A 12,676-nucleotide genomic window follows, 5' to 3' on the forward strand; every position below is an offset into this window, starting at 1 on the left:
GTGGACAGGTTTGTATCCATTATGTTTTTTCTCTTCATTTTTAGACTTGTTTTCACTTTGAGTAACTGATGATCTAGAACTATAATATACATTATTTATAAAACCAAACTGAAGATAATTTAAGGGAAATAAAATCAGATTAAAGTTAACTATGCAAGATTCTGAAATGACTGTAATGAAGACTGACAATTAACCAATATTCTAATACTAGTTTGATAATTTTTTTCATTTCTTTTCAGGCTTTCTAGAAACCAGTGTTTAGCTAAAATAGAATCCCATGTGTGCTCAATTTCATCAAACAATTCTATATTTGCATCCCCTGAATGGAGACTGATATTCCTTTTAAATCTGCTGGGTTACTCACAAAAATATGCTGTTTCTTCCATAGTATACTGACAAATCTTTATTAAGGTTAGACTCACCTTCAAGTTTCATGGCAAATTTTAAAGGTTTATATATAAAATCTCCTTTTCCTGGGTAGTCTGTAACTAAAAATATTTATAGTTTATTACTCAACTATCAGATAGTTCAAATGGAAATGTGAAGCTACACCCAAAGATTCCTTTTCTTGGGCTGTGGAATGTATTCTGTAAGTGCACTCTACACCTTTTCCTTAAATAACATGTAAGTGATCTTAAAACATTAAGAAACATTTCTTTACAAAAGTAGAAAGATAATGGGATGTTGTGGATTGTTGGTAACTGGGTTTACTTCAGGCAAACCTGGAAGGCTAGGAATGCTGGCATTTTAATATTGTTTGCTTATTTTAGAGACAGAGTCTCACTTATCACAAGCTAGCAATCCTCCTGCCTAAGCCTCCTGAGTGCTAGGATGTAACTTTATAAAGTAAACATAACAGGCTTCCAACATTAAATATAAACAATATGAACCCCATTCTTTTTTTTTTTTTGGTTTTTCGAGACAGGGTTTCTCTGTGTAGCTTTGCGCCTTTCCTGGGACTCACTTGGTAGCCCAGGCTGGCCTCGAACTCACAGAGATCCGCCTGGCTCTGCCTCCCGAGTGCTGGGATTAAAGGCGTGCGCCATCACTGCCCAGCGAACCCCATTCTTAAGGAGGTACTTTGAAACACATTTTCAAAAGAAATCTTATTTAACATATAAAGAATCAGTTTTTCTCTCAATTATATATTTAAAAAAATCAAGTTGTTTCTAAATTCCCAAGGTAAATCTTCTAACAAAGCAGTTCACACTAACAATATTTTAACGTTAGCTACCAGGAGAGGGAAGGTCAAGGCAGTGAAAATATAAAATGGATAGTACTTTTACCAAACATTTTCTTGCCAAAATTGAACTACTTAATTGAACACATTGAACTTTAAGAATTCGAGAGTATCAAAATTCCCACTTCTGTGTCTTGATACTTTTAAAATAAGACTGTGCTGGTGGAAACTATTAAAAAAAATGGTAAAACCAGCCACCACATCCTTGGATGGGAGAACTTGGTCTCTGGTTATTCTCATTAAAGGGAGATCAGGAACTCCTTCAGTCATCAAGTGGAATGACCCCAGCTCAGAACCTTTTCTTTCCAGCAAATATCACCTTACAAAGAACTACCTGGAATGGAGTAAAAAATCTACTTTCAAGTACTGGAACTACTATGTAATACTGAGGGAAACCCCATTAAAGTAGTTCTGTCCCAATGCTGGTTGTAAACTAACAGAATTAAGGCATAGCTGATGCTCCTATATCGTGTCACTGTACTGCCACATCACTTTAAGGAAAAACATGAATGATCACCCATGGCTTCCAAGAAACACTTCAATTCTTAACTCTAAAACATAATCAATTTTACTTACTGCATTTCTTGAAGCTGAGTGAATTCTTGCATTTGAGCTAAACTTTTAAACATGATCCTTCATTTTAAAAACTCCTCTTAATGTCTCCATTGTGTGACTTTGAGATATACATGTGTAGCTACAAAGTTAATCGATACCAATTATTTGTATATAAACCAGTCACACCAGAGCCCTTTGCTGTAGCTCAGAAGGAAGTCTAAAATTAGTAGGAAATCTTGAGCAGACACAAAGATGAAAGATGAAACTGCAGCAAGAGAGCATGGCAAATCCAAAAGATCTATTAGTGCATAAATCTACGGGAAAACAACAACAACAACAAAAGAGAGAGAGAGAATTAACAAGCTACAGTAGAAGTTATGTCTTTAAAGCAGATTATAAACAGGGTGGGAAATGTTTAATATGTGTCCTCCTGAAAAAGCAGTTACCGTCTTTTGCATTAAAAAAAGGAACAGCTGGTGCATTTTCACAGCATCTAGATTTATTTATGGTATAAAGCCATAGGATTGTAATATTATTATTCCTTTCCCACCCTGGCAGAGAGTAAACATGAATTCAGAAGCACAGTGGAGTGAAAACAAAGGAGAGAGAGAAAAGGCAGCAGAGAAAGACAGAAAGGTGAATACAGAGCTACAGAAGTGTTTATTGAGCATGCTACAGAGGTAAGCAGAGTACACACAAAATGAAATTAAACAACCATCAAACCTCCCAACTTTGTTAGAAAATTAATTTTTAATTGTGCCGCTTTCAAACTATACTGAATTTTACATTTCTAAAGATGTAAAAACTCAACTAATAGAAAATATACATGACCATTCTGTCTACATAGATAACAGAATCTATGAATCTTGAAACTAAGTACATCAATTTCAAAAAGGATTGGTCATTTAACAGAATCAACAATTCAGATTGACAAGAACTGTTCAAATAAATTTGACCTGTAGATTCTGAGCCATGTTTTTATTAAAGTCAGATCTATTCCTAAATACAAAATATTTTGAAGATTTATTAAAACTGAATATTACAATGCAAGGTAAATTAAGACTAAAGGCACATAAACTTTGGTCCCACCTGGTTGTCAGTTTTAGGAAACTGCCACAAAATTAATCTTCCTGCAAGTTTTCGCAGTACACTTTCTTTGTCTTTGAAAAATACATGCACCAGTTCCTGAACTAGCTAGACCAGTCTGCACATGCTCAGAAATCCACAACCATTTTCCAAATCTTAATTACAAACTAAGGATGGCAATATATATTTAAATGCACATAAGTCATGTCAACTTCAAAAACATCTACGAAAAATATTCAGCCACAAACAAGACATTACTTAGTGCTGACATTTATATGATACGTCCCACAAGAGTGTGTACAAAAAGGTTAAGGTTCCACAACGCTTTCCACATAGGGCTCAAACTTACAGAAATCACTTGTTGTCTTAAGAAATTAATACTCTGCATCTTGTTAATTTTAACTAATGCCTACATTCATAACTGAATCTAGACCAGATTTGTGAGATACAAAAGGCCAATGTTTTCAAAAGCAATAAAGCCTAAGATAGTAGAAACTAAAAATGCTGCTTTATTTTTTCAGTATCAAGTATCTTATTAGATTAAATAGAAAGAAATGTGATAAGCCAATAATTCAAAATAAGTTCCAAGCAGGAGAAACAAAAACTTAACCTTTTGACACACCCCTGCCTAAACATATTTTAATTCCCACATAACGATGTGCCCTAAACAACCAATTCTTTTTTCCTAGTAAATGCAGAACAGCAACACTAGTTTTCCTTTGTAAGGCACGTATGTCAACTAAGTTGAAAAAAAAAAAAGAAATAAAGCAAAATTAAACTAAAAATTTAAACAGACAATAAAATGGCTTCCCTATAGAACAGATGAAACATAGCAGTTAGTAACTCTGCCTTTACATATGCCATTTCATTTTATAACCAAGGAATGATAACAGCATGAAAAAAATCAAACTCTGGTCCCCACTTTTCTGAACAGTCAATAGGTGATGACACCAAACAATGTGATTTGCCCACAATCTTCATCTTCCCTTCCTTAAATTGTTGACTTGGAGAAAGACACTCTCAGATGATGGTTTTCACCAAGGTTATAATTATGAAGATCGATCAAAGCCTGAATAGCTTCCTCCACTGTCGCCATCTGAAGAAGAGCCATTTTGTGATCTCTTCTGAAACAAAATTATGAAATTAGATACTTCAAAAGAAGAGTTTAAATATTTCGTTTTTACCGATTTGAGGTTAAACAAAAACTATAGTTTCTATCAAGTCACAAATGTAAAGACAAAGAAGCTTGCTTACTGAAAAAACTTAAATGCTTTCACAGTGCCCCCGGTGTTAGCAAATAGAGTTCGCAGATCCTCTTCTGCTACGGAAGGACTAAAAAAATTAGGCAGAAAGAATACAAATTAATACAAACCAGTAATGAATCTCATGCTTTGCCAAACAAGATCAATATCCTTGGTAAATCAGCTGAAATACTCACGGGATATTAGACAGGTGAAGGGTGGCAGAAGGAGGAAAAATGTTTTGAAAATTTTTGGATCCAGGTTTTTTAAAACGGTGCAATGGGGAATTACCAAAATCTTTTGTTAGCCCTTGATCATCAAGCCCCTCTCGAGGTAGTTGCACAGTCTGATGTTTAGAGAGAGTAACACGAATAATTTTTCCATACATTTTCTGCCCATTAAGATGGTTCATAGCTAGAAAAATAAAGAATGTCTATTAAGATATGAAAGTAGTATTTCTAATTTGAAAAGTCTGAATTTTCTTACAATTTAAAAATAAGTAATGAATTTAGCACAAGAGTTGGTGGTAGTTAAAACTTAACTTTCATTTTCCATTTCTACTAGACAAGGTAGTTCTTCCACAGAACATGAAAAACCTCTACAAACCTGTCTCCCATGACACCCCTGATGATAAACTGGGTTGTGTCACTGCTAATATTTCCATCCCGCTGCTGCTCACTTCCTACTGTGTTCTATCTCCTAGTCAGCAGGGTTTGCGATGATGTGTCTAGTTCCCTAGCAAATTTATGTTCCCTCTACTTCTTATTGCTCACTGTCATTTTTTAAAGATCTGGGTAACGTAATTCTTCATGTGCCTTTCTGTTTAATCTTCTATTTTCCCCCACCCACTATATCCACAGAGCAGTAAAAGACTTTCACATATTATGAACTGATTGGGTCATTACTTAGTACAAGTAACTAGGACCAAAATCTAAGCTTATGTTTTAACATAGCTACGTTTCCCAGTCTGCCCCTTATATACCTTCTGGCTTCTTTGCAGATATTTATTGATGGTAACACCAACTACTGTGAGTGCTGGGAAGCAAGTAGTAAGATGCTATCCAAGCTATTATGGAATCCCACCTTAGTACTGTATTCCTTAATATTATATGCTCTCTGCTTAGAAAGCATACCGATACTTTCTCTTAGTTTTGTCATATCATTTTTTGAAGTCCCTTCTACAAAAAGGCCTTTTTATCGTATGTTGTAAAAGTTCAGTTCTCACTAAATATTCTTTATGGGTACCCTATATCTTTAAATTCACCAAAATTCATTCAAATCATTTATTATTTTCTCCCTTCAAATTGTAATACACATAAAGACAAAACAACTGTCTCTACACAGCACATAGTACTGAGAAAATAGGACATCAACAAGGGCTTCTTGAGGTACTTGTCAGGATGTCATTCAAAGAAGAGATCTTGCCTAGTATTAGAAGGGGGGCTGTTTTTAGTAGGTTCTTCACTTTGTATTGAAAGTTCAACAACACAATGGTTAATACTGAACTTTAACACAACAGAATCTAGAACACCTAGGAGAGAAGCTTCTGAAGGGGTATGTAGATCAGTGGTTCTCAACCTGTGGGTTGTGACTCTTTTAGGGGTCAAATGACCTTTTCATTGGGGTTACATATTAGATATTTACAATTCATAACAGCAGCAAAACTACAGTTATAAAGTAGCAACGAAAATAATGTTATGGTTGGGGGTCACCACAGCATGAGGAACTGTATTAAAGGGTAGAGGCACTAATCAAGATGAACTCAGCTGGGAAGACTGACAATAACTATGGACAGTAACATGCCATGGGCTTGCATCCCAGACCAGTCAAGGCTATATAAAGCAAGTTGAAGTCAACGAGCATTCACTGTTCTCTGCTTCCTGGCCAAGAATTCAATGTGGTCAGTCGCCTCAAGTTCTTACTGATGTGAGTACCTCATTGTGATAGACTGCACCTTCAAATTGCAAGCCAAAATAAACCCTTTCTCCCTTAAGTTTCTCCGGTCAGATATTGTGTTGAAGCAAAAAAGAAGCGAATATATTCAATATGCTCATATTGGGCAAAAGCATAACTAGCACAGGTAAGTGTGGCTGTCTCCAAGCTCAACAAGACAGTCTTCCATTTATGTTAGCACCCGGATCTGGAACTCTATCATTCATAACTTGAGCATTTTGTTGTGGCACCCAAGCACAATAAAGATTAAAATACTACTTGTTTAAAGTCTTCATGTAAATTGAAAACAAAAATTGTTCAGAATAAATTTGTTGATCACTATACCACAGATAATTCTCAATATGATAATTTGGCACAATTTACAGGAAGATAAAAAGCCATGTTAAGTTCAAATACTGATAAGAAAAGGAAGTACTTAAGAATGTTTTTGTTCACTAGGAACACTATCAAATGCTGTATACAAAAATAGTTACTGTAGCTGGGCAGTGGTGGCACAAGCCTTTAATCCCAGCACTTAGTAGGCAGAGGCAGGAGGATCTCTGTGAGTTCAAGGCCAGTCTGGTCTACAGAGTGAGTTCCAGGACAGCCAGGACTGCCAAGGCTATGCAGAAAAACCCTGTCTTGAAACACCCTCACCCCCCAAAAAGTTACTGTACAAAATAGGCAGTGAGGCGGGTCTACAGCTCAGAGAACCTGCCTAGTATATGCAAGATCTCTGGATTTGATCCGAAGAACTACCAAAAAACACCACAAAAACTACTCAGTGATAACAAAATAATGGCAATGAGTTACCTCAAAAAAGAGACATGCACACAAACCAAGAAAATGATAGACCAAAACACCTGTAGATACTGTCACTTTAAAATCAGAAAGTCAGATAATTTTCTATCATCTGAGCTAAGTTCACAGAGTTTCAGATGGTATAACATCAAAAAACATTAATCCCATCAAAAATGGTAAATTTCAAAGATTAAAAAATGTGAATGCAATCAGAATAAGGTAGTCTCATTCTTGAATGTTAATGAATTAAATTGTAAGCTAAGAGCCTTGTGATAGAGATGCAGATTATAGATTATTACATGCTGAGTATACTAGATGGAAGCATGTATGAAAAAGGATACAGATGTAACGTGACTGAACTACATTCTATGCCTTTTAACTAAACATTGGTGAAGATTTTTTGTTTTGTAAAACTTAGTATCTCTAAGGAATTTTCCTTTCCATTGCTAAATTGAATCAATACCTATAAATGATTTTAGAAGAATACAAGGACATTAATCAGGGTTTTATGACCTTTATGAACAATTCTTTTCTAATTCAGGAAATAATCAGGAATAGAAATCTTAAAACGAATTTGGAATATATATTCCTCTTACCGAGCTGTGACTGGTTCCCATCAGCCATCTGTATCAGAGCACTGTCTTTTTTATTGTACAAAATCTTCACGCGCTGCACATCTCCATAAACACCTTTTTGTGGAGTCACAAAGAGGTAATCCAGAAATGGAATTAATTTTATATGCAAGTCATCTAAAGATTATATTTCTGACACATCAATGAAACACTCAGACATCAACATGATCACTCACTCAATCTCACCATTTGCACAAATGAATAAAGAAGAACAAGATTTTGAACAGTGAATTTTGAAAAGAATAATTTTTGATAAACCCTCAAAGCTATGTGAATGATATTAAATTAAAAACCATGCAAAATAAATCAGCATGCATTAAAACAAACTTTGTGTCTATGGAGAGTTTTAAATAGCAAAGAAAAATAGCAAAAGATTTACTATTCAACTTTAAGCCAAAGTGCTAGCTACAAATAAGAATTAAGGTGAAACAAAAAATCAAATCAATAATAAAAGTATAGTGCTAACAATAACATACCGAAGAGGGTAAACAGACTTTGGGGCGTAACCATCTTTAGAAGGAGAGAAGAGCAAGCAGCGTAAGACAAGAAGAGAGAAGAGTCGAGGAAGAGCGGAGATGAACAGATCATCCATAACGAAGGGTGGTTCCCGCAGAATGGTGAGGTGGTCATGGATCATGGTTCAAGGCGGTTAATTGGGGCAAGTTGGTCCGAGGAACATTTGTTCAAGCACAGAAGCATGAACATAGGGAATGGAGACAGGGAATGAAGACAAGGACAAGGAAAATAAAGGATAAGACAGGGAAGGGAATGGGCATTTGGGGAAAGACAAGGAAAGGGGAGGTGAACACACAGGGAAAAGGATGAAATGGGGAAGGGAAACAGCAATGCAGAAGAAAAAAAATAAGGAATTGGGGAACAAAAAAAAATAAAATATAGGTCAGTACATAGGAAATGCAGGAATTTGGTCAGAAAATGGTTGGTTTATGTACTGTACAAGAAAAACTGAGCAAAATGTAGTCATCCAAGACAAATATGGGTAAAGTACATCTATATCAAAGAGTAAATTACAGCATTTCATCTCAACATAGGGAAGGAATGCATGCATAGGAATTTTAAACTTTGAACTTTAACTGCATAAGCATGGCTGGTTATGAAATGCAGGCAAGTCTTAAAACAAAGGCACTCTGATCCAAACACTTTAGCATGCAGAACTGTGAATGATAACAGTATTAAATGATAAAATTAGATCATATCCATTATTAACAGAGGCCAATCAAAAATGAGACAAGTATTCAAATTAGACACCATAAACTGATACATCTGAGGGTCCCACATTTCATACCAGCTTTCATAGCAATCAAAATAAAATATACCAGACATAAAATGTACAACTGAAGAAAATAACAGCAACTTTATTTAACAAGAAGGGAGCAGGGTAAAGTTGAAATATATTTGTAGAAGACAATGACTAAAAACTGCAAAGAAAAAATTACTAAGAAAGACTGGAAGAGTGCCTCGTCAAGATCTTTGGAAGAACCTTCAAAGAAAAATGTATTAGAGTAGTTCACACAAAATAAGATTAAAAAAATGCAATGACACATAAGCATGAAATGAACAAGCAAATCATTAGAAAAGGCAAAGAGCAAAACTGTTTTCTTGATACATTTGCAAAATTAGACCACATTTGCCTTTGAGAACAACAAAAAAATAAAAAGCCAGACTACGGTACTTCACCATATTTTTCTTAGGAAAAATAGGTAGCTATATTAAAATATATATACATATATAAAGATATATGACTGTCTAAAAAAACAGTACTACCTAAACAAGTGCGTAAATTTTATTCAGAAGCAGAAATACAAAAGATATTTTGGCTAATGAATATACATAAAAGGAAAGGCAAGTGCAAAATGAAATAAATATGAAAACTTCCACAAATGAAATGGAGATGAAAAAGCATTAAAAATTATTTCACTAACCTCTTCATTTAAATTGCTAACCAACAGGACTGTATTGCCACCAGCTGAGACTCCAGGCATACCCACTCGGCCAGCAGCAGCTGCAGCAGCTGCTGCAGCAGCATTTGGAATAGCCAAAGGACTGAGAGCTCCTGGAACAGCTGCAACAGGAAGCCCTAATTTTAAAATAAAGCATATTTTACGAAACACACACAAGTCGTTTACAAAACCAATTTAAGCACGATGGCTGCATGGCTTATGGCTGACCGTTCCAAATGGTTCCTGTAAGTTAATTTTTATGATGTTTAGAAAAATGTTTTGTTGGTGTGGAGCAATTATAAAAAAATAACTGATTTCAACAGTCATTAATCATTTGAACTAAGGTACATACCTGTATTATGTTAGCATATTACATACATGAGTCCTGTATCTTCCCTATGGAAAAGCTAACAAAGCATGAAGAGTAAAATTTTCAATTCCAGGATTTACAGTGAGAGGTAAATATAAGAAAACCTTCAAGACAATGGTACTCGTCATCCCATTTCTACAAGTGTTGTCTCCTTCATAACCTAATTTTGAATCCATTCAGCACTTAACAAATATAGTTCAGTTCCTATAAACAAGATTGTTTTTCTATAAAATTCAGCTCCTACAAACAAATCCTCCTAAACAATTCACACCAATGTTTGCCTTCTCAATTTCAGACTCAAATGAAAACACAACAAACCCCAAATACTTTCAACCCTTCAATTCTTATTTCCTATTATTTATTACTCATTAAGTACAATGCTTAACAGTACAGCAGCATACTTGCTCAGAAACGGCTCTTGGCTGTGGCTGTGTAAATTATCTCTTTGTAGTGCTCTTATGTGCTGCTACCTTCAGGGGCAGAGACCTTATTCTTTCTTAGCAGGTTTCTTAGCTTTACAGAGACTGCTCTGACCTTTCACTGCAAGTTTCTAGCATTAAAGACAAAATTCCTAAGCTTCTGACATGAATCATCCCCTTCCAATTTCCTCATTCAGCTTTCCTTCCTTTTCTGTGAGTACTCAATCACTAGAATGAAGATTCTCATTTATAAGATTGTTCTGGGTGGGTCTATTTTACAGCTTTTTGCCCACTTTCCTTGGTTGTTAGTTTTTGTTTCAGAATGTTCTAGCTTAAAGAAAAATAAGAAGACTAGAATAACATATGACCAAGTACTATCACACATGTTTAGTAATCCTGACACAATCTTTTATCAGCTACTAATCCATTTTACTCATTCTTGTATGTGGTATGTTTACTTGATAATGTAAGTGCGCATGAGTGTAGGCCCAATGTTTTGCATTGCTCTTAGTCTTTATGTTTTTAGTGAGTGTCTCTCTGAACCTGAAACTCATAGACTCAGCTAGGCTAGGTGGCAGGAAAGCTTCCACAACCCTTGACCCCTAGCTCTAGGTTTACAGGAGTGCTGCCACTCCAGGCTTTTCCACATGCATTCTGGGGATCATTCCTTGGGCTTGACTGACAGGCACTTTACCCACTAAGCCGTCTCCTTGGCCCTGACTTATTAAATACAATACTTCTCATCACATCTCACAGGTTATTTCCATTTAATATTCAAAGTGTAATTTTATTTTTTGTCAAGGGACGTATATACACTTATAAACTACAGACATTCATACTCGGTAATTTTTTTCTTACATTCTCTTGGTAAGTGACCTCTGAATGATTAGAAACAAAGTAACAACAACACAAGGAAACCACCCAGCATTTTCAGGCAGTTTGGCTGAATGTACAATGCATTCAACTTAGGTTGACAATACAATTATTTAATAATAGTGGAAATACCAGATGTAGTAATTATATTGTCAAACCATTTCTTTGTTTTAGTGGCTTTAATTGGCTACCTCTTGGAAGGAAAACTAATTTAAAATGCTGTTAAATTCCATGGTCTTTATGAGACTCAGAATTAATCCTGGCAAAATTAAACAAACAAAAACAAAGCCACCAACTGCAATAAACTGGGTGCAATAGGAAAAAAATGTTCCACGTTAAGCCTCACATTTTTATATAAAGACTTCAAAATTCAAACAGTTATTTGATAAGTTCTTTCCCACAATAACAAATGAAGTCGACTTCATTTATGGGCTACTTTCAATTCTAACAGGCAAGAAAAGGCTCTCAAAGCCATTAACCCAGAAAACTTTTCCTGAAAAACCAACCATAACTTAACACAAAAGAAAACAACCTCAAGAATCCCCAAACACTATTTTTTCTGAACATCCAGTCTCTTGATCAGCATCTTCTGTTAAATACTGGAGTTCTCTTGAGCTTTGTACCTAAGCTAAAGGAATTTTGCAACCTTTTGGTTTCATGTCCCCCCTTACACTTAAAAATTACTGAGGAAAACAAGCTTTTGTTTATGTAAGTATTTACCTGAATTATATCTACTGACATTTGCTATAATAAAATTAAGAACATACAATTATGCCTCTATTAACCTTAAGGGTGATGTAGAAAACAAAAACCCTAAACATACCAGTAAGAAAAATCAAAAAGGCAAAGCCTATTTTAGTATTAATGTCAGAAATTTGGATTTTGTGGACACCAACAGGCATTAGAAGATGGCCTACAATCTTCGGGAACATTTTGTAAACAGTACACTTTACGTAAGAAAATACTAAGGAATTTGAAAGACAAAGAGAAGACTGCTGTAGTGACACCTGAAAAGGATACCAGGGTCTGTGTTAAAATTACTACTCAGTCAGTCGAAATCACTTCCTACTCATTTTCCTGCTGACATCTCAAAACAAATTATCCTTAAAATATAAACAAGATCTATTTAAATTTTCTATCTAAATATACTTACCACTTGGCTTTGGGGGGAAGAAAGCTTCTTTTAAGATACATTTCTACTGTGACAATTATTCAATAATCTAACAAAATTATCAAAAATTTAAAACTAATTAAAATTTATTCAAAACTCTAAATATTTAAGCATAATAGTTTAAAAAAAATCTCCAGGTTTTTAAATCTGGGTTTTATCAGGGAACAAACTTGGTGGTAAAATATTTAGATAAAGCTTTAGATTATGAAATATCATTAAACTAAAAGAATTATTTAAATGAACCTAAAATAATTGAGAATTAAAAGGCAAACATTAATTGTTATAGATTCAAGAGGCAGGTTAAATAGTCTAATCTACATTTTAATAAATATTATCCTTTAATTAAGAGACAGCCCTAACTTTCATAAAAGAAAAGTTGGAGTTCAAAACAGAAGCAA

General features: G+C 34.8%; 1 protein-coding gene across 4 annotated transcripts in view; it reads right to left on the bottom strand.

Annotated features, from left to right (window-relative positions):
- Positions 1 to 2,272: 2,272 nt before the first annotated feature.
- The window catches only part of Ptbp2 (polypyrimidine tract binding protein 2), a 63,293-nt gene continuing 52,889 nt past the window's right edge, over positions 2,273 to 12,676 (bottom strand). Inside the window, exons 9-14 of one of the 4 annotated variants that reach the window (XM_052732305.1) lie at positions 9,428 to 9,567; positions 7,964 to 7,997; positions 7,452 to 7,544; positions 4,320 to 4,536; positions 4,136 to 4,213; positions 2,273 to 4,002 (exon numbers count right to left, since the gene is read on the bottom strand). In XM_052732305.1, coding sequence (XP_052588265.1) covers positions 3,873 to 4,002; positions 4,136 to 4,213; positions 4,320 to 4,536; positions 7,452 to 7,544; positions 7,964 to 7,997; positions 9,428 to 9,567 — 692 coding nt within the window. In that variant the 3' untranslated portion in view covers positions 2,273 to 3,872. Of the gene's footprint in view, positions 4,006 to 4,135; positions 4,214 to 4,319; positions 4,537 to 7,451; positions 7,545 to 7,963; positions 7,998 to 9,427; positions 9,583 to 12,676 lie in introns of all 4 variants that reach the window. The other 3 variants (XM_052732304.1, XM_052732303.1, XM_052732302.1) reach the window with 3 other exon arrangements.

This window comes from Peromyscus californicus, unplaced genomic scaffold (assembly GCF_007827085.1).
Source record: "Peromyscus californicus insignis strain IS unplaced genomic scaffold, ASM782708v3 Scaffold_9__1_contigs__length_137607984, whole genome shotgun sequence".
Taxonomy (NCBI): domain Eukaryota; kingdom Metazoa; phylum Chordata; class Mammalia; order Rodentia; family Cricetidae; genus Peromyscus; species Peromyscus californicus.